At 45.4% G+C, this 22,567-nt stretch overlaps 2 protein-coding genes across 2 annotated transcripts; both read left to right on the forward strand.

Moving 5' to 3' along the window:
* Positions 1 to 5,576: 5,576 nt before the first annotated feature.
* LOC147991796 (uncharacterized) lies at positions 5,577 to 7,001 on the forward strand. Its single transcript, XM_087538821.1, has 4 exons — positions 5,577 to 6,068; positions 6,155 to 6,522; positions 6,615 to 6,697; positions 6,778 to 7,001. The coding sequence occupies exons 1-4, from the start codon at positions 5,583 to 5,585 to the stop codon at positions 6,999 to 7,001; spliced, it is 1,161 nt and encodes a 386-aa protein (XP_087394947.1). The 5' UTR covers positions 5,577 to 5,582.
* Positions 7,002 to 7,861: 860 nt separating this feature from the next.
* On the forward strand, positions 7,862 to 8,708 carry LOC147991797 (uncharacterized). Its single transcript, XM_087538822.1, has 2 exons — positions 7,862 to 8,144; positions 8,224 to 8,708. The coding sequence occupies exons 1-2, from the start codon at positions 7,862 to 7,864 to the stop codon at positions 8,706 to 8,708; spliced, it is 768 nt and encodes a 255-aa protein (XP_087394948.1).
* Positions 8,709 to 22,567: the final 13,859 nt, after the last annotated feature.

The following is a 22,567-nucleotide window of genomic DNA, read 5'->3' on the forward strand; positions in this document are numbered from 1 at the left end:
GCGGAGGCTGCATGGGCCATCGGCATAAGAGCCAAAGAGGAAGGCCATCCAACTTTCTCTTAGCCTAATAATTACCCTGGCTACTATAACGGGGGTAGCGCTCTCGTGGAGCATATGTTCTTTCCACTCCAGAGACATGGCCGATTAGATCGTGATCCGTCTCTGGATTCGCCAGTACTTCTTCTAATTAACGACGACGAGGAGGAGAAGAGATGCTCGGGCGCAGTGTGGCCGCCCCCACCATTACCTTTTGTTTGTCTAATCGGGGTGCGGCTGGCTGGCTGGCCGGCTGGCCGGCCTCCTGCTGCTGCCGCGGCAGCAATGGCTGGCAGGGCCGCAACGTGCTTTTGCCTTGGAAATGACAGGCGCTACAGTTCTGGTGTGGATAGAATAATTGCCTTTTCTCGGGAAACGCGTGTGACACACCGACGGACACGGCTGAACTGCAGTGGGCGTCGAAGCGGATTGGCATTGGATAGCGGCGGCAGCGGACGAGCCAGCCCTTCTTTTCTCTCGACCATGCTCGCCATGGCGCCATACATGCACACCGCAGTGCTGCTAGACCATCGATTTGTAGGATCGTTTATAAATTACTCACTCGTAGTAGTCTACTGCATGTAGTGCATTGTTTAGATTAATGGGAGTAGACGTAGACCACTGGAAATGTGGCTTCGGTGCTGCGTGTCCATTTTTTATGAGGTGGCGCTTGGATCTGAGCAGATCCCTTGAGATCTATCGGGTACTATAGCACGTTACGGTACAAAATGTGGCCGTACTGTGGTATCAAATGGGAAACATATGGTTGAAGTTTTCAACCAGATAGACACCATGGAAAAACAATAATGTAGCTCTATGCGTTGCTTATGCAACCACGTGAGACTCTCATGATTAAATATTTGTTCCTCAGTTCTCATTTTTGGATGATTTTCTGCTTCTTAGGAAATTTCTCTTGTACTTTGGTTGACCGTAAGACTGGAATCCTAAGAGTTTTTTAAAAGATTGGCCCTAAGATTGGAATCCTTACACTTTTTGCAGGGACTGTATTGCATTATGTTTTGTAGGGATTCTTTGTTGTTTTCTGTGATGTCAAATAGTCTTTGGGACAAAATCTTCTAGCTTTCAAATCATGTAAGATTGAAAATGACATAACACTACACTCCAGCCTTTTCCTATTCGTGTGTTTAAAAATCCTATGAACCAAAGAGAACATTATGGCTAGCGATAGGCTAGGATCCAAGTCTAAGTGGAATAGAATTTATTCCTTAAAAAAGAGCAATATGACTGCTCATTCGGTTTGTAGAAATTTTGGATGACACCCAAAGGATTCGTTTCCATATAAAAAAATTCCTATGTATGTAGTTCATTTCGTAGGAACAGAGGTACTAGATTCCTTGTGATTATGTCTATATTAGTCGACTCCCATGGATTCTTAGCATTAGTGAGCCCTCATGAAAATTTTGTAAGGATTGAAGTGGAGTGAGCATCCCAGTCCTTCACTTTTCCTATTTCTTTGGTATGGAAAACATGTAAACTGAATGAGCCCTAAACGTGCTGATATATACATTGAAAGGAATGCTTGCTGGCAAGAAGACATATGCCACAACTCAAACATGCTCTAGGACTATTTTTTTAAAGGGTTGTCTCTAGGACTGTTTTGCTCACTTATGTGTAGTAGTTATTTTCTGACTAGTAGTTGTGAGGTTCTTGGAGACTAATTGGTTTTTCCCCTTATATAGTTGTTATTCTGCATGGTGGTAGTAGGTTTTCATCTGATAGTAAGTGTTTTGAAGGCGAGCACTTGCAACGAGTTTCAAACGAGTTCCTCGTCGAGAACCAATCAGTTGTTGAATGGTTAGAAAGGTGGTTGTTTCCCCAGCCCATTAGGGATCCAGCCTGTTGTTTGAGGACCACCTATTCAGATGTGAAGGCTACATCTCACTCGGCAAATCCTATTTAGCGCTGCAGGCGCCGGTTTCTTCAGTTTCTGCAAACCGGCGCCTGTAGGCGCGGTAGCTGGGCTCGACCCATTTGTGTTTTTTTCTACCATTTAAAATGTTCAAAAAGATGCAGCCGCAGGACGTCGAACCCACACCCAGCTCCTTCGAGGCAACCAAGCGTAACCACTAGGACAACGAAGGACTTGTTCTCTCTAAACTTTTTTCTATTTTACTCTTCAATCGGGGATCCCCTAGTTTGGGAAGCTTCTAGAAGCTTCCCAAAAACGGGTTTTCACTGATTCGCTGGTCATTTTCAAGGACGGTATTATTTGAGTTTTCTTTTCTTTTCCTTTTTATAAACTTTTTGTTTAAAAAAACCGATGAACTTTTTCTCAAATTCCATGAACTTTTTTCGAAAACGATGAACTTTTTTAAATGCAATGAACTTTTTTGAAATTTTGATGAACTTTTTTCTAATTTGAATGATTTTTTGGAAAACAATGAACTTTTTTCAAAGTAAATGAACCTTTTTCAAATTTGATGAACTTTTTTAAAAATTTGATGAACTCTTTTGAAATTTGGATGAACCTTTTTCAAACACCGTGAACCTTTTTGAATTATCAATTTTTTCAATGTTTTGTAAAAAATATTCTTTTTTTAAGTCAACCGTGACCATTCAAACAGTGCTAGAGCGAACGGGCGACTAGGCAGCGCGCAAGTCGAGCGCTCTCGGAGCAGGCGAGCGCCCAGCTCTTGTAAATGGGCCGGCCCAAAACCAAGCTGCTGCGGGCGCCAGTTCTGGATCAGGCACAGCTGGTTCCTATTCGGCGCCTTAAGCGCCTGCTACAGTTGTTTCTACTAACGGGCGCATACCCCCCCTTGTCACATTGGGCCGGCCAATTTTTCGATTTTTTTTTGTTTTCTAAACAGCAAAAACTCCGCGAGAGCTGGGTTTCGAACCGTGACGGGCGAGTTCCGAGTGCGACGCAACAACCACCAGGGCAGTTCAGTTGGCGTGATTACATACAGGTTTTCTTTCTTCTTCTTCTTCTTTTCTTTTTTTCTTTTTTCAAATTCGTGAAACTTTTCTTTCTTCATGAGTTTTTCCTCTACAAAATCAATGGAGTTTTTCTCGAATTTGATGAGTTTGTGAAAAACTCGATGAACATTTTTTCAAATCGGATGAACCATTTAAAAATTCGATGATCTTTATCAAATTCAATGAACTTATTTTGAAATTTGGTGAACTTTTTCAAAACCAATGAACTTTTTTCAAATTCGATGAACTTTTTCAAAACCAGTGAACTTTTTTCTAATTCGGTGAACCTTTTTCCTAATCCGATGAGCTTTTTTCAAATCCGATGAACTTTTTTTCAAATCAGATGAGCCATTTAAAAATTCGATGAACTTTTTATCAAATTCGATGAACTTATTTTGAAATTTGGTGAACTTTATTTGAAAATCGATGAACTTTTTCTCAAATTCTATGAACTTTTTTCAAGTTCAGTGAACATTTTTCAATATCAATGAACTTTTTTCTTGAAAATCGATGAACTTTTCTTGAAAATCGATGAACTTTTTTTGAATTCAGCGAATTATTTTTGAATTTTGTGAACTGTTTTCGAATTCGATGAACTTTTTCTCAAACTCTATGAACTTTTTTCAAGTTCGGTGAACTATTTTCAATATCAATGAACTTCTTTCTTGAAAATCGATGAACTTTTCTTGAAAATCGATGAACTTTTTTCGAATTCAGTGAACTATTTTCGAATTCGGTGAACTATTTTCGAATTCAATGAACTTTTTCTCGAAATCAGTAGAGTTTTTTTTAAATTCAATGAACTTTTTTCAAAGGACAAGAGTACATACTGTAGCAGAACAGTTTGTTTTTTCCAAGAAAATCAATACACACTGTAGCATTTTTTCGAGTGAAGAAAAAAAGAAGTGATCGAGCGGGAGCCAAGGATCGAGCTGGTAGCTATCGAGCGAGCTGCGGGAGCGAATGATCGAGCGGGCAGCTAGCGAGCCAGTTGTCGTGGTTCTAAATTTGAAAGTAGAATGGGGGTAGGAATGTAGAGGCAAGATCCTAGCTATGGAGGAGTTGTACACGAAGGTTTTACGAGTTCAGGCCCTTCTCAGAGGAAGTAATAGCCCTACATCTTGGAGCCCGGAGGCGGTCGACTGGATTATAAGCGTGTGAATTACAGGGGGTGCGAACCCTTGTCCCAGAGGAGGGGGTGGCTTATATAAAGTGCGCCAGGACCCCAGCTCCCCTCCGTTACATAGGATTCAATGTGCATAAAGGGGTGGCGTTATAGGTAACGCCTGTATTGAAGTGCTACAAATGATCATTAAATATATGAGTAAATACCCGACCGTTGCTTCGTAGAGCGGCTTTAGGTCTTCTTCTATGTCGAGTGGTTTCATGGTCGAGTGACCTGGATTAAGAGAGGTCTCCGAGTGAATGGTAGGTCGAGTGGACTTCACTAGACACCTTTGCTGGATCCCTTCTTCTGATTCTTGAACTTCTTTGTTCTTAGGACAAGGACCTTAGGTAGGACGTATAGGTCAGGCCTATTACCCTACCCCAGGTTTGTGTCCTCATCATTAGCCCCCGAATGGATTGAGGTTTGTGTGAAAAAGAAGGATGGAGTTGACCTTGCTTTTGCTCTTGCTTTGTCTTGTCTTTATCTCCCGGTGGAGGCCAGTTGTTAGAACTTCAGCTTCGTTTCAATCGCCTTGATCAATTCAGGAATTGCCGACTGGTTTATGCAATGACATCCGTCGAGTGACATCTCTGACATGAAATCTTTGGCGTGATCGGTTGTAGAGGATCCCGGATCTCACGGGATTCGAACTTTTGGTGGACGCGCGCCAGGCGGAGCGCTTCGCGGTAAGTGGAGTAGATAAATAGGACGTTTCGATTTCCATGCCACCTTTTTCGCCACGTATCCCGTGTGCGACTGTTGGGGGGATTTGACAAGATCGCTCAGGCCCACGCGTCAGCCACTCGGAAGCAGGCCTTTAAAAGCGGCAAGGCCGAGGCATTTGCACTGTGCGCGTCCATTTCCCTTCTTCTTCCCCTCGCATCTCCACTCCATCCAGCCCAACCACCCTCGACGCCGCTGCTCCGCCGCTATGGGGAAGGAAAAAACGGCAGCGCTAGAGCGTGCGAAGAAGGCGACGGGGGCGGCGAAGAACAAGAAGATGAATCGGGGGTCTTCATCGCGCTCGGGGCTACCGTCGGGTTGGATCCAAGGAGACTGGATCCGATCTTCGCTTCGGCAGGAGGACTTGGATGATATGGCCGAGTTAGGGCTGATCGTCCATAAGTCTGCTCGTCTGTCGAGGGGGGAAACGGAGCCGCAGCCGCGACCGGGTGAGTGTGTTCTGCTCGCCACTCATGTCAACCGCGGCTTCTCGCTTCCACCACACCCCTTCTTTTGAGGTTTCCTGAATTTCTTTGGTGCCCAACTCCACCATTTTACTCCCAATACCATCACATATCTTGCTGCATTCATCTCCATGTGTGAGAATTTCCTGGGGTGCCGACCGCACTAGGGTCTTTTCAAGCACATCTTTACCATCCGATCCCAAACTGTGAAGAAAGCGAAATCGAACGATGAGAAGACCCACGTTATCCAGATGTGTGGGGGTCTGGGCATTCATAAGAGGAAGAGGAGTTCTTTTCCCCCGATGACTCTTCCGGAGTCGGTCAGGGGCTGGCAGTCGACCTGGTTCTATTGCCAGGATATCACGACCCCAGGCCAGTCGACCGGGCTCCCCCCTTTCTCTTTTATTAGCGTTCAAACTCCATCTTCATTGAAAGTGACTGCTGCAGAGAAGGCGGAGACAGGCATGCTAGTCGAGAAAGTAGTCCAACTGATCAACCAAGGTGTCACCGGTATGGACCTGCTCGAGGTGTTCCTCAGACAGCAGATCCAACCTCTCCAAGCTCGTGACCACTCCATGTGGATGTACTCCGGGGCTGGCGACACTGCTCGGGTTCATCCGGAGGAGGTGGAGGCCAAAACAGTGGCCAAGTGGTTGATGGGTATCACCGGGAACAAGGACAACCCCAGGGGTGCTAGGAGAGTCGACCCTTTCGGCGACAGCAACCTGCCAGACAAGGTCTGGTCATCATATCTGAGTTTTTGAACGTATTTTCCGATTGATTGTTGATCCGACTAACTTATAATCGGTCCCTCGTTTTGCAGATCTACACAGAGATGTATTCAATGCCCAATGGTGAACAAGCTCTGGAGCAAGACCAAGAGGGTGAGGACAGTGCCAAGGAGAGCGTCGAGTGGGAGTCCCCAGTTGACGATGATGAAGACGAGAGCGACGAGTCGGACGATGAGGAAGTGGCCGACTCACCGCCTCGTTCTGAACGTCGATCCAAGCTGCGCCATGATCCCGCGATCAAGCGCGGCAAGGCTGTGGCGTCAAATGTCCCATCTCACAAGCGCGCTCGGTCCTCGACTCCAGAATTGGCTGAGAAGGTCACCAAGCAGTCCAAAATTAATCCTTCGAAGGCTCGGAAGACCTTGCCTAGAATCAAGATGGACGTCCCTGTTGCCTCCGGGTAAACGTTCTTCTCGTATTTTCTTGTTTCGACCGATTTCCTGTTCCGGCCGGTTTTCTTGTTCTGACCGAGTGGATGATGAACCTGTATAGCCCGACCTTTGTTGCGACTGATATGGATGTTGACAAGACTCTAGCCGATGAGGAAGCTGACAACGCCATCACCTCCAAAGCTAGTAAGTCTGCCCGATTCGAATTCATTAAGTCGACTGGATGGTTTGTCAGTTATCCTTATGGCTTTCTCTGTTTATTGCAGTTCCACGAGACGTTGTTGTGCTCCCGGACGATGAAGAAGAAGTACCACTGAGAGGGAGGAGGAGGAAGGACAAGGAACTGGGCGGAAAGGCGCCTAAAGTCCAGGTTCTTCGGTCGACTGTGACTCCTGGGACGACGGTCGAGCGATCGACGGATCCGGCTCGAACCAACGTCACCTTCGTTGTTCCTCTGTCGACTGATTGCCCCTCAGGATCAGCTGCTTAGACTTCTGCTGCACCGATACAACTCTTTGCTTCAGATCCGGCGGCTGCTTCAATTGCTCTGCCTTCATCACTTTTTACTGCATATCAAACTCCGGACGATCCACCGGCTGCTGATAAGGAAGCTCTTCTTCAGTTGAATCTTGTGATGGGGCAAATGAAAGTGCTGCATGAGGCTAGTCAGATAGCCTTCAACGCCGGAGCTGCTCTGCAAGCCAATGTCCAGGTTAGCCGATTTTTCGATCAACCGTATTTCTTGTCTGATCACCCACTGGGGTGTGGCTGTTTTGAAATTGCATGTCTCTTTGTGTCGATTCAAGCTGAATCTTTGCACTAGTGGGGGCACGCTGAGTGCACCCACTGGGTGTAGTCCCCGAGACCATAGTTGGCTGCGGGCAGTTGACTGTGGTCTGAGAATCTGAACCTCTCTCTCTTCTTTTTTTTTCTTTTTTTTACAAAATTAGTGGGGGCACGCTAAGTGCACCCACTGGGTGTAGTCCCCGAGACTGCCATTGAATGTTTGATTCGGTGGTAGTCTTAGAGTAGCTATCATTGTGATGTCTTTTATCCCTGTCGACTGATATGGCTTTAACTGCAGAAATCTTGTGATCTTGGGGCTCAGCTTTCTGCAATGAACAAATAGCAAATCAGCCTCAACCTTGATCTGAAATTGGCCAAGAAGAATCTCAAGACCGCTCGTGACGAAGTAGCTGCCATGGGAGGTAACCAATCGCTAACTGTATATCCCACTGCTGGCACTTTTCCTTTCCATTTTTTGAACCGAGTGACTCCACTCGAGCAGATGTACGTAGTGAAAACCGCCAACTCCAAGCCTGTCTGAAGAATGTTGTTTCTTTAGAGAAAATGAAGCAGGCTTTGGAGAAGAAGGATCTGGATCTTGCTGCAGCACAAAAGGAGGCGCGCGATAAAACTGCACTTGCTGAAAGGAAGCTTGCTTCAGTCGGCAAGTTAGAAGAAGAAAACTCCAAGCTGAAGACTGTTGTTTCTGACACCAATTGGGAGGTCGAGCAACTGAAGAAGGACAAGGAGAAACTGGCCGACGAGCTTGGGGGTCTCAAGGCCAAGAATGGCGAACTGGAGTCTTATCTGGGCCAGCTTGCTGCGAAGCTGGTTTTGAAACTTGAAGGTACTGATTAATCTGTCTTATTTCTGTCGACTGCCAAGTCTAATTATACCGTCGACTCACCATTCACTCGACTGTGCAGAATTTTGCCAAGACTTTGAAGTAGAAACTGGGCGGGTCGAGACGGGTCTAGATCCCATAAACTGTCCAGTCAAGGATGATGTTGCGATGAACGTGTTGTGGTTGGAATCTCGTATGGACAGTGCGGTAGCTTATCTTGCGCGCCTGAAAGCTGCGATGACTCGGGTTGATGTTGAACTCTGGCCTCGGGCGGAACTGTCTCAAGACCTTGAGTCCCTGATGACTCGACTGAATCAAATCCCCGAGCGTGTGCAAGAATCAAAGAAGTCATCTGCTCGTTGTGGTGCTGATGTCGCGTTGTCTTTGGTCCGAGTGCACTGCAAGGACGTCAAAGAAGACAAGCTGGCGGAACTCAAGGTTGCTAACACGAAGAGGCACACTTTCCAGTCTTTCATGGACACCTTCCTTGATGCCGCCACTCGCATTGCAGACAACATTGACCTTGACAGTTTCTGCAACCCAGTCAGTCCTTCTCCTGATGCGTGACCGAAAAAAACATTATGCCTCACTTTTATTTTCCTCGGAATGCCGAGTGATTATGTAACCGTTAAACTTCTTCAGGCTTGATGCTCGAATACTTTTGATCCGTCGTCCGGTACTTTAGGATTTATCCGAACTTGGTTTATTTCCGAATAAGCTTGCGTTTGCCTTCGAGTGGACTTTGTTCTTCACTCAGAATAATCTTTGTGCTTGAGATGCAGCTCTGAGGTGGTGACTCCAGTCGACCTGCACTTCATCGTCCTTGCGGATAGGGACGGAGCACGCATTGTAGTCGACCTGCACCTCGTCGTCCTTGCGGATAGGGATGGAGCGCACATTGTACTTGTGGCGTAGCTCCGAAGGAGAAGGTTGCAGTCAACCTGCACCTCGTCGTCCTTGCGGATAGAGATGGAGCGCACATTGTACTTGTGGCGTAGCTCCAAAGGAGAAGGTTGCAGTCGACCTGCACCTCGTCGTCCTTGCGGATAGGGATGTGTTTCGAACTTAGGCGAGTACTGGACTGCAGCTAAGCCCCTGAGTGGGAGGGTTGCTCTCCACTCGGTAGGATTTTTCAAACTTAGGCGAGTACTATACTGCAGCTAAGCCCTCGAGTGGGAGGGTTGCTCTCCACTCGGTAGGATTTTTCAAACTTAGGCGAGTACTAGACTGCAGCTAAGCCCCCGAGTGGGAGGGTTGCTCTCCACTCAGTAGGATTTCTCAAACTTAGGCGAGTACTGGACTGCAGCTAAGCCCCCGAGTGAGAGGTTTGCTCACCACTCGGTAGGATTTTTTCAAACTTAGGCGAGTACTGGATTACAACTAAGCCCCCGAGTGGGAGGGTTGCTCTCCGCTCGGTAAGATTTTACAAACTTAGGCGAGTACTGGACTGCAGCTAAGCCCCCGAGTGGGAGGGTTGCTCTCCGCTCGGTAGGATTTTACAAACTTAGGCGAGTACTAGACTGCAGCTAAGCCCCCGAGTGGGAGGGTTGCTCTCCACTCGGTAGGATTTCTCAAACTTAGGCGAGCACTGGACTGTAGCTAAGACCCCGAGTGAGAGGCTTGCTCACCACTCGGTAGGATTTTACAAACTTAGGCGAGTATTGGACTGCAGCTAAGCCCCCGAGTGGGAGGATTGCTCACCACTCGGTAGGATTTTTTCAAACTTAGGCGAGTACTGGACTGCAGCTAAGCCCCCGAGTGGGAGGATTGCTCACCACTCGGTAGGATTTTACAAACTTAGGCGAGTACTGGACTACAGCTAAGCCTCCGAGTGGGAGGATTGCTCACCACTCGGTAGGATTTTACAAACTTAGGCGAGTACTGGACTGTAGCTAAGCCTCCGAGTGGGAGGATTGCTCACCACTCGGTAGGATTTTACAAACTTAGGCGAGTACTAGACTGCAGCCAAGCCTCCGAGTGGGAGGATTGTTGTAACACCCTTGATGCAGCTATATCTCCCACGTGTTGAAGCACGACTTAGAGGCATAACCGCATTGAAAGCAATGTCGCAAGTGAGGTAATCTTCACAACAACCCATGTAATACAATAAGGGAAAGGATACATAGTTGGCTTACACTCGCCACATCACACAAATGCATAAATAACATTACATTCATCAAAATATACTCAAGGTCCAACTACAGAACCAAAATAAAGATAAACCCCAAATGCAACATAGACCCCGATCGCCCCAACTGGGCACCACTACTGATCATCTGGGAAAGACACGTAGTAACGTCCTGATTCCTCATCGAACTCCCACTTGAGTTCAGTCGAATCACCTGGAGCGGTATCGTCGGTCCCTGCATCTGGTTTTGGAAGTAATCTGTGAGTCACGGGACTCAGCAATCTCACACCCTCGCGATCAAGACTATTTAAGCTTATAGGAAGGGTAAAAGGTTTGAGGTGGAGCTGCAGCAAGCGACTAGCATATATGGTGGCTAACATACGCAAATGAGAGCGTGAAGAGAAGGTAAAGGCACGGTTGAACAATTATGATCAAGAAGTGATCCTAGAACAACCTACGTCAAGCATTACTCCAACACCGTGTTCACTTCCCGGACCCCACCGAGAAGAGACCATCACGGTTACACACTCAGTGAATTCATTTTAATTAAGTTAAGTTCAAGTCTTCTACAACCGGACATTAACAAATTCCCATCTGCCCATAACCGTGGGCACGACTTTCGAAAGATCATAACCCTGCAGGGGTGTCCCAACTTAGCCCATCACAAGCTCTCACGGTCAACGAAGGATATTCCTTCTCCCAAGACAATCCGATCAGACTCGGAATCTCGGTTACAAGACATCTCGACAATGGTAAAACTAAACCAGCAACACCACTCAGATGTGCCGACAAATCCCGATAGGAGCTGCACATATCTCATTCTCAGGGCACACCGGATGAGCCAGACGTCGGGTAGGCCAGCCCAGAGTTGCCCCTGGTAGCCCCGGACATCGCTTAGTTGGACCAACACTTAGAGAAGCACTGGCCCGGGGGGGTTAAAATAAAGATGGCCCTTGAGTCCGTGAAACCCAAGGGAAAAAGGCTAGGTGGCGAATGGTAAAACCTATGTTGGGCATTGCTGGAGGAGTTTTATTCAAGGCGAACTGTCGAGGGGTTCCCATTATAACCCAACCGTGTAAGGAACGCAAAATCCGGGAACATAACACCGATATGACGGAAACTAGGGCGGCAAGAGTGGAACAAAACACCAGGCATAAGGTCGAGCCTTCCACCCTTTACCAAGTATATAGGTGCATTAAGATAGACAAGATATAATAATGATATCCCAACAATAAACAAGTTCCAAACAAGGAACAAACTCCAATCTTCACCTGCAACTAGCAACGCTATAAGAGGGGCTGAGCAAAGCGGTAACATAGGCAAACAACGGTTTGCTAGGACATGGTGGGTTAGAGGTTTGACATGGCAATATGGGAGGCATGATAAGCAAGTGGTAGGTATCGTAGCATAGGCATAGCAAAAGAGCGAGCATCTAGCAAGCAAAGATAGAAGTGATTTCGAGGGTATGGTCATCTTGCCTGCAAAGTTCTCTGAGTTGGCTTGATCCTCGTAAGTGTACTCAACGGGCTCCTCGATCACGTACTCGTCTCCCGGCTCTATCCAAAACAAGACAACAAGCAAAAGGGAACACAATCAACCACGTGCAATGCTCAAACAACATGATGCAAACATGGTATGATATGCGGGATGCGATATGCGATGCATATGCATGATTTGGAAAGGAATGATTGAACCTGGCCTCTACATGGAAATCCAAGAGTGCCACTGGAAATAGGAGTTGATTTCGGTCGAAATCGATATAAAGATCACCGGAATCGGATGCACGGTTTGGAAATGGCAAGCAAAACAAATATGACACCGGTCTGCGATTAACAGCAAGTAGCCTTCTAAATGCATCACGATAATTAAGCTACTGCACTCAAACATAGCAACAAAGTACATGGCAGGGATCCACTCAAGATGCTTGACAAAAGATGAGCACTGAGCTACGGCTAATTCACTCAATAGCAGGTTCAAACAAGCATGGCAAAAGTGCAAATGATAACAGGTTACAAACTTAGTGAAATAATTAACAAGTCTGGAATTTAACATCAGGAAGCAATGTTTAGAGCACGATAACAACATGCTACAGGAACATATCATGGCAAAGCAAAGCATGGCATGAAGCTACTCAAAGCATACAACAAAAGTCCCTTAGTGACCATGAGCCAAAAGGGATCAGAAAATACAATTGCAAGCATGTGAACATAGCAATTAACGAACACAGATTCAGACTTAGTGAAAAACTAGAACATGGCAAAACAGTTAACAAGTAGGCATGTTTACGAGCTCGATGCACTCACTACAAGGCAAGACATGACAAACTAAGCATACACCCAGCAAGTAGACATGGCATAGAAGCTATACATGGCAAGAGAAGCATCATAGCATGCACGGATCAACAACAACAAGCTCGGCAAAATTGCTAAACATGTTAACAATCTGCCAGGAACATTTTATAGCAAAAGTAGAGCTCGATTGACTCAAGCTAGGGTGCTCCATAAATGCAAACAAATACATGAATGGATAGAGCACCACAATATCTACAAAACATCCTTACTGATCATGCTCAAAAGATGCACGGATCACTAGGAATCAACATGAACATATGGCATAACAATTATAACAAGACAAGGACTTAGAATATTTGTAAGTCCCTGAAATCAGCAACATTGAGTAAGCTACTTTGCATGCTCGTGCTAGTCACCATGACGATCACAAAAATACATGGCACATACCACTGTAAAGATAACATGGCATACTACAAAACACATGTAGAGATCAGGATCATAGCATGCACACATTAATCATGGCAAAAATGACAAAAGTGCATTTGCTGAAACAGATCTGAAACTATCATCACATAGCCCTCTTCCAACAGTATTTCGGGCATCAAGATGAGCTCAAATGAAAATGATGCAATGAGATGAAATGGAGTACTCGTCGAGACGAACATTTCATATGCTACACGCGCGAATCGGAGCAACGGTGATGAAGTTATGCTGCGTCAAAGTATGCAAAATATTAGGGTTTCGGGGGGGGAAGTCAACCGAGGGGATTTCCAGATCCAGATCAGATCGGGCCGATGCACTGTAGCACGCACGTGAACCGAGGATCGACGGCGCCGGAGCTATTCACCAGAGGCGCGGTACTTGCCGGTCTTGAGAGGCCGGGGCGGCGCCGGCGTTCGGGCGGCAAGGGGCGACAGCCGCAGGGTCGAGGGACGAGACGACGGGGCCCGGCGAGGTGCGGCTGCCTCGGGGCGGCACTGGCGGAGCTCGCCGGAGCTCGGTGGCCGGCGATGGCGGCGAAGGGCGGAGCCGGGCGGCGCGGTTGGTGGCGTGGGAGGAAGGCGCGGGGCGACGCGGATCTGAGCCGCGAGGGCCGGTTGCGGGCTCCCGCGGGTCGCGGCGGCGGCGGGCGCCGGTTGCCATGTGGCGCAAGCCGATAGGGCGCGGGCGGCGGCGGCGGCTTGTCCTGCTGGATTCAGACACGTCCGGCGCGGGGCAAGGGAAATAATAGGGTTAGGGGGGAGAGGAGACCCGGGATTTCGTTGAAGTGGTCTTTATATAGAGGTAGAGGGAGCTAGGAAGCTCCAAATGAGGTGCGGTTTGCGGCCACACGATCGTGATCGAACGGCCTAGGTGATGGAGGAGGTTTAGGTGGGTCTTGGGCCACTTTGGAGAGGTGTTGGGCTGCAACACACACGAGGCCTTTTCGGTCCCTCGGTTAACCGTTGGAGTATCAAACGAAGTCCAAATGGCACGAAACTTGACAGGCGGTCTACCGATAGTAATCCAAGGCTGCATGACAAGTCTGGGTCCAATCCTAAAACGGTTAGCACCCACACACGAAAAGAGGTAGAAAGGGACACCGGAAGACATAGGAGCGAATGCAAAACGGACAACGGGGAAAATGCTCGGATGCATGCGACGAACACGTATACAAATGCAATGCACATGATGACATGATATGAGATGCATGACAAAGACAAAACACATGGAGACAAAAACCCGACAACGAGGAAATAAAATAACTTAGTACCGGAAACGGCAAGAGTTGGAATACAAATAAGGTAGGTTACATCCGGGGTGTTACAACACTCCACCACTACGAAAGGATCTCGTCCCGAGATCTAGGAATGGAAAAAATCCGGGTACTCAGAATGGAGGTGATCCTCGCGTTGCCAGGTGGCTTCACGGTCGGAATGATGTGACCACTTGACTTTCAGGAATTTGATAGACTTGTTGCGAGTATTGCGCTCAGTTTCTTCAAGAATAGCAACTGGGTGCTCACGATAAGACAAGTCTTCTTGAAGATCAATGTCTTCGAAGTTGACGGTGCAGTCAGGAGTCTTGAAGCACTTGCGGAGTTGAGACACGTGAAACACGTCGTGCACGTTTGCAAAGTTAGATGGAAACTCAAGTTGATAGGCGAGATCGCCTCTTTTGCTGATGATCTTGAAAGGACCCACGTATCTAGGGGAAAGCTTCCCTTTGATACTGAAGTGACAAGTACCTTTCATTGGAGAGACGCGGAGGTAGACATGGTCTCCGTTCTCGAAAGCCAAGTCACGATGCTTACTATCATAGTAACTCTTCTGGCGTGATTGCGCGGCTTTGAGATTATCACGAATGACTTTGCACATTTCTTCAGCCTCTATGATCAAGTCATTTCCAAGAAGTTGACGTTCACCAGTTTCTGGCCAGTTAAGAGGAGTACGACACTTCCTGCCATAGAGAATCTCAAATAGGGCCTTGCCCGAACTCGCTTGGAAGCTGTTGTTGTAGGAGAACTTGGCATATGGAAGACAATCTTCCCACTTCATACCGAAAGAGATGACGCAAGCCCTGAGCATATCTTCAAGAATTTGATTAACTCGCTCGACTTGGCCACTAGTTTGAGGATGAAAAGCTGTGCTGAAGCGAATGTTGGTGCCCATGGCCTTCTGAAAAGAATCCCAGAACTTTGAGGTTAAGATGCTACCACGATCTGAAGATATCAACTGCGGAATGTCGTGCAGAGAGACAATCCTGGAGGTATATAGCTCTGCCAACTGAGCTGCTATGATAGATTCTTTGATAGGAAGAAAATGAGCCACTTTAGTGAGTTTTTCGATGACAATGAAGATAGCATCATTGCCACGCTTGGACTTTGGAAATCCAGTCACGAAGTCCATCTCAATATGGTCAAACTTCCATTCTGGAATGGCAAGAGGTTGGAGGAGACCAGCTGGTCGTTGGTGTTCTGCTTTAACTCTTCTGCAGACATCACATTCATTCACGAACTGAGCAATCTCGCGCTTCATTCGAGTCCACCAATACGACTGCTTGAGATCATGGTACATCTTTGTACTTCCAGGGTGGATAGAGAGGAGTGAATTGTGAGCCTCGTTCATAATGACTTTGCGAAGGTCACCTTTAGGCAAAACAATGCGATCCTCGAAGAATAGAGTATCCTTGTCATCAAGGCGATAGCACTTGTACTTGGGTTTACTCTTGGCAATCCCAATCTTCACCTTCTTCACCATAGCATCAACAAGTTGAGCCTCATGAATCTGATCTTCCAAAGTAGGAGAGACTTGGAGGTTGGTGAGGAAACCTTGAGGAACAACTTGAAGGTTGAGTTTGCGGAAAGCTTCACAAAGCTCTGAAAGCACAAGTGCTCCCTAGGTGGTTTTGATAATTGATGACAACATATCTCTTGTTGGACTAACATTTCTATCTAGCATGTTTCAGATAAGTTCAACAATGGAGTGGCATGGACTAAAGGTTGTGGGAACTCCTTCAAGATGATAAGGACAAAGGATTGGCTAAAGCTTAAAGCTCAAGACTCTTCATTTTACATTTTAGTGATCCAAGATCACATTGAGTCCATAGGAAAAGCCAATACTATCAAGGAGGGATGAGGTGTTGCTTAATGAGCCTCTTGCTTCATGTGCTTAGTGATATGCTCCAAAACCCTCAACTACTTTCCCACTTCCACATATGACCTAAACCCAAAGCCAAACTCGGACCTACCGATTATTCCTATCCGGCGCCACCGAGTTTCACCTGTCATAGCCACTGCCAGAAACCCTAATCAGTTCGGTCTCACCGATGGGATCTCGGTCTCACCGAGATGGGCTTGCAAACTCTCTGTTACCTATTGCAATATTTTCGGTCCCACCGAGATATGCAATCGGTCCCACCGAGTTTGAGTAATCGGTCAAACCGAGTTTTGGATTTACCCTAACCCTAGCACATCGGTCCGACCGAGTTGATCCAGTCGGTCCCACCGAAAATCTCTAACGGTCACTAGGTTTCCTATTTCGGTCTGACCGAGTTTGTTGATTCAGTCCCACCGAGATTGGTAAATCGTGTGTAACGGTTGGATTTTGTGTGGAGGCTATATATACCCCTCCACCTCCTCTTCATTCGTTGAGAGAGCCATCAGACTAAGCCTACACTTCCAGCATCCTATTTCTGAGAGAGAACTACCTACTCATGTGTTGAGGCCAAGATATTCCATTCCTACCATATGAATCTTGATCTCTAGCTTTCCCCAAGTTGCTTTCCACTCAAACCTTCTTTCCACCAGATCCAAATCCTATGAGAGAGAGTTGAGTGTTGGGGATACTATCATCTGAAGCACAAGAGCAAGGAGTTCATTACCTACACACCATTTGTTACTTCTTGGAGAGTGGTGTCTCCTAGATTGGCTAGGTGTTACTTGGGAGCCTCCGACAAGATTGTGGAGTTGAACCAAGGAGTTTGTAAGGGCAAGGAGATCGCCTACTTTGTGAAGATCTACCGCTAGTGAGGCAAGTCCTTCGTGGGCGATGGCCATGGTGGGATAGACAAGGTTGCTTCTTCGTGGACCCTTCGTGGGTGGTTGCTTCTTTGTGGACCCTTCGTGGGTGGAGCCCTCCGTGGACTCGCGCAACCATTACCCTTCGTGGGTGGAGCCCTCCGTGGACTCGCGCAACCGTTACCCTTCGTGGGTTGAAGTCTCCATCAACGTGGATGTAGGATAGCACCACCTATCCGAACCACGGGAAAAACATCCGTGTCTCCAATTGCGTTTGAATTCTCCAAACCCTTCCCCTTACATTCTTGCAAGTTGCATGCTTTACATTCTGTTGCCCATATACTCTTTGCATGCTTGCTTGATATGTATTGTGTATGTTGAAATTGTGCCTAAAACTCCACTCAAACCAAAAAGGCCTAAAAATTGCAACTTTAGCACTAAGTGTCTAATCACCCCCCCCTCTAGACACATCTACTTCTAGATCCTACAAGTGGTATCAGAGCTTTGGTCTCCATTGCCTTGGTTTAATCACCATTGGAGGAAGATGGATGTGTCTACCTTAGGGAGTCTTAGACATAGAGTGCCTATTCTTGACGGAGAGTATTTTCATGAGTGGAAAAATGAGATGCTTGTAATTTTCAATCAATATCATTTGAACAAGTATATTGCTAGCCCTTGTGCACCTCATATTGATCCTTTGCATCCTACCCTAGATGAAGATATTGACATGATTCGCAATCTTAGAACTATTGAGCTCATCATTAGAGGATTGCCCAAAAATTTGATCGCTAGTTTGCCTACTCTTAATTGTGCCTATACTATATGGAAATTTCTTGAGGAACGATTTCCCGATCATTCCTTGAAAACTTTGGATGAAATTCTCCATAAATCTATTGCCTTAAGTAAGATGAACTCTAGTGATCCTAGTTTTGGTAATTGTCTATTTGAACTTACCAATCTTAAGCATGCTAAAGGAGATGTTGGAATCATTAGTGATATCATATTCGAAGCTATAAGAATTCATAAAAGTGACCACTTTGATGATCATTTATCTAATGAATTACCCTCTCTAGGAAATGATGAGTCACAAGATCATGATGAACATGGATACTATGATGATGATGATGATGATAGTGACTTCGATCTTGATGATGCAATGAGACATTTTGGTCTTATGGAAAATCTTCGGGGATATGAATCAGGAGGAAAGGAATGGGTTCTTGATAGTGGATGTACTGATCATATGACCGGAGATGAAGAGATGTTTCGTGAGCTTGCTGAAAATGACGGCCCTCAAAAATATGTCACCTTTGGTGATAATTCAAAGGGTAAAGTGGTTGGCCTTGGTAAGGTGGCCATCTCACATGATAGTTCCATTCAAAATGTCATGCTCGTTGAATCTCTCGGCTACAACTTACTTTCAGTATCTAGACTTGCTGATTTCGGTTTGAATGTCCTATTTACTGAGGTAGATTGCCAAGTATTTCGTCGAGACAATCATAAATTGGTCTTTACCGGTATGCGTAGAGGTGATCTTTACATTGTCGATTTCTCTAAAAAGGCACAACCTAAAACTTGCTTTGTTGCTAAATCCTTAAAAGGTTGGTTGTGGCATAGACGACTAGGTCACGTTGGCATGAGAAACCTTGACAAGCTTATTAGAGGAAATCATATCCTTGGAGTTAACAATGTCATATTTGATAAGGATAGACTTTGTAGTGCTTGTCAAGCAGGTAAACAGGTTGGAGGAAGGCATCCCGTGAAGAACATCATGACCACAAGAAGGCCACTCGAGCTACTTCATATGGATCTTTTTGGTCCCAACGCCTACAAGAGTCTCGGTGGAAATTCTTTTGGTCTAGTTATAGTTGATGATTTTTCAAGATTTACGTGGGTGTTCTTTCTTAATGACAAGTCGCAGGTCCAGAAGATCTTCAGAAACTTCGCTAGGAAGGCCCAAAATCAGTTTGACGTGAAGATCAAGAAGGTTCGGAGTGACAACGGAACGGAGTTCAAGAACGCAAATGTGGACACCTTTCTTGACGAAGAAGGGATTTCACACGAGTTCTCGGCTACGTACACACCTCAACAAAATGGAGTTGTTGAGAGGAAGAACCGGACGCTCATCGAAATGGCAAGAACGATGCTTGATGAATACAAGACGCTGAAGCACTTTTGGGCAGAAGCGGTTGAGACAGCTTGTCACGCAACAAATCGCTTATATCTTCACAAGCTACTCGGCAAGACGGCATACGAGCTTCTCACCGGTAACAAACCCCAAGTTGGATACTTTCGAGTATTCGGCTCAAAGTGCTACATTCTTGATAAGCATCGTCGTTCAAAGTTTGCTCCTAAATCTCATGAAGGTTTTCTACTTGGTTATGGATCAAACTCTCACACTTACCGTGTCTACAACAATTTCACCCGAAAGGTTGAAGAGATGGTAGATGTGAAGTTTGATGAATCTAATGGCTCGCAAGTAGAGCAATTGCCAATTGATGTAGGAGACAAAGACCCTTCAGAAGCAATCCAAGACTTGTCCATTGGCAAAATTCGTCCAACGGAGGTGAAGGAGAGTACTTCATCCGTCAAAGTGGAAGCTTCTACTTCACGACAAGGTGAACCAAGAATCGACACGGAAGCATCCACAAGTGGGACACACCAAGATGAAGAAGACAAGGAAATGCATCAAGACAAACATTAACAACCTCTTTCTCCACCACGACAAGAGAACGACGACGTCAACAATGAAGAAGGCCAAGAAGAAGAACAAGATGAATAAGATGTTCAACGAAGACCCAAGCAAAAGCTCTCACGAGTTCGAGCAAGAATTGCCAAAGATCATCCCGTCGAGCAAATCCTCAATGATATACAAACCGGGAGAATCACTCGCTCAAAAACTCGTTTAGCTAACTTTTGTGAAAACTATTCATTCATCTCTAGCATTGAACCTATGAAGGTTGAAGAAGCATTGGAAGATCCGGATTGGATAAACGCTATGCATGAAGAGCTACACAATTTTGAGAGAAACCAAGTTTGGACATTGGTTGAGAAGCCCGACAACAACCACAACATCATTGGTACCAAATGGGTGTTTCGCAACAAGCAAGATGAAGATGGACAAGTGGTTCGCAACAAAGCACGTCTCGTCGCCCAAGGGTACACACAAGTCGAAGGTATGGACTATGGTGAGACATATGCTCCCGTTGCTAGACTTGAGTCCATTCGCATCTTACTTGCCTATGCTAATCACCATAATATCACCTTGTACCAAATGGACTTTAAAAGTGCTTTTCTAAATGGTGAAATAGAGGAGGAAGTTTATGTCAAACAACCTCCCGGCTTTATCAATCCTAAGAAACCAAATCATGTTTACAAACTTCACAAAGCTCTTTATGGTCTTAAACAAGCTCCTAGAGCATGGTATAAATGCTTGACCAAGTTCCTTATTACAAGTGGTTTTGAAATTGGTAAAATTGATTCTACTCTTTTTACTAAAAGGGTTAATGGAGAACTATTTGTATGCCAAATTTATGTCGATGATATCATATTTGGTTCAACTAACCCTCTCTTTAGTGAAAAGTTTGGAAAGCTAATGTCAGAGAAGTTTGAGATGTCTATGATGAGTGAACTCAAATTCTTTCTCGGTTTGCAAATCAAGCAAACTAAGGAAGGTACATTTGTCTCTCAAGCGAAGTACACCAAGGACTTATTCAAGAAGTTCAATATGCAAGAATGCAAAGGTATGTCTACACCCATGCCTACTAGTGGACATAATGATTTGACCAAAGATGGTGAACCGGTTGATCAAAAGGTTTATCGCTCTATGATTGGTTCATTGTTATACATATGTGCTTCACGTCCCGATATTATGCTAAGTGTGTGCATGTGTGCACGATATCAAGCTGCTCCTAAAGAATGTCATCTTAAGGCTGTGAAAAGGATAGTGAGATCTTTAATCCATACACCAAATTTTGGCATTTGGTATCCTAAGAGGTTTTCTTTTGATCTTGTTGGCTATTCCGACTCGGATTATGCCGGAGACAAGGTTGATAGAAAGTCCACTTTGGGTACTTGTCAATTTCTTGGTAGATCTCTTGTGTCTTGGTCTTCCAAGAAACAAAACTCGGTATCCTTATCCACCGCCGAAGCAGAATACATTGCCGCTGGTTCATGTTGTGCTCTATTACTTTGGATGACCCAAACTCTTAAAGATTATGGGATTTATGTGAAACATGTTCCACTGCTTTGTGACAATGAAAGTGCTATCAAAATTGGTCATAATCCTGTACAACATTCTCGAACTAAGCATATTGAAGTTTGTCATCATTTCATTCGAGATCATGTTGCTAAGGGTGACATTAATCTTAAGCACGTTCGCACCGATAAGCAATTAGCGGATATATTTACTAAACCTCTTGATGAGAAAGTATTTTGCAGGTTGAGAGGTGAATTGAAAATCATTGATGCTTCGAACTTGGAGTAGAAACTCCATTGGATACATGCAAGACATGAGCTTATGACTAATCCATGATATATCTCTTATGATGACTATCTTATGTCTTGGATATATTTGTACCTTGCATGTTGTCTAACCCATGTAGGTGCTTGGTTGAATCTAATTCCATGAGATTGCAACTCACTCACATCTTGAGCAATCTCTACATCACCAAGTCTCTACACAATGGCGGTTGAAGACAAGGAAGCACAAAACCATTCAAACATATCCTTTGACAAATTCTATGTTGAGCTTCATGATTGTCATTTTTGGATACACAAGTGCTCTTCCTTGCAAGAACTAACCCATGTAGGTAGATGAACTCAAACTCCAAGTGGTACTCTCAACTCTTGATGAGCTACATCAACCTTGAGCACACACACAAGTTCAACTACATGAGCAAGAACCACACCACCACCCAAGGTATGTTATTCCATCTTAGAGAAGATTTACTCCAAGACATGAGTCAAAGCAACTCAACAAGATGTGAATACATCAAGATGCTTAAACAAAAAATGGTAACCCCATTTTGAGCTTAAACGATGAGTATGACCTATGATCAAGTGTTCTCACTTGACTCCTAAGTCAATATACTCTAACATAGGTGACTATGTCACCGCCCAACTCTAGATGAAGTTCTCTTGTGTTCTTTTTGTGTGTATCTCATGCATGTTTAGTTTCTTTCTCTTTTTCAAAAACAAAAAAAAAACTCCATCTAGATTTTTCAGTCTCTTCTCTTTTCTTTCTGTTTATGTTCTGCATTTTCTGCATTTAATTCCTTGTAAATCCTTCAGGTAATTCATTGCAAATCTTTGTGAGATCCTACATGTCTAGTGAGCTGAGGTGACAAGTGTTTTTCTCTATGTAAACTCGGTTTCACCGACTTGTAATTTTCGGTCCAACCGAATCTTTTCGGTGCCACCGAAACATACCACTCGGTGCCACCGACTTCGCAACAGGAAAAATAATTTGCCACTTGTTCTATATTTCTTCTGATCCAGCTCTACTCAA

This window comes from Triticum urartu, chromosome 1A (assembly GCF_056163025.1).
Source record: "Triticum urartu cultivar PI428250 chromosome 1A, HENAU_Tu73, whole genome shotgun sequence".
NCBI lineage: Eukaryota > Viridiplantae > Streptophyta > Magnoliopsida > Poales > Poaceae > Triticum > Triticum urartu.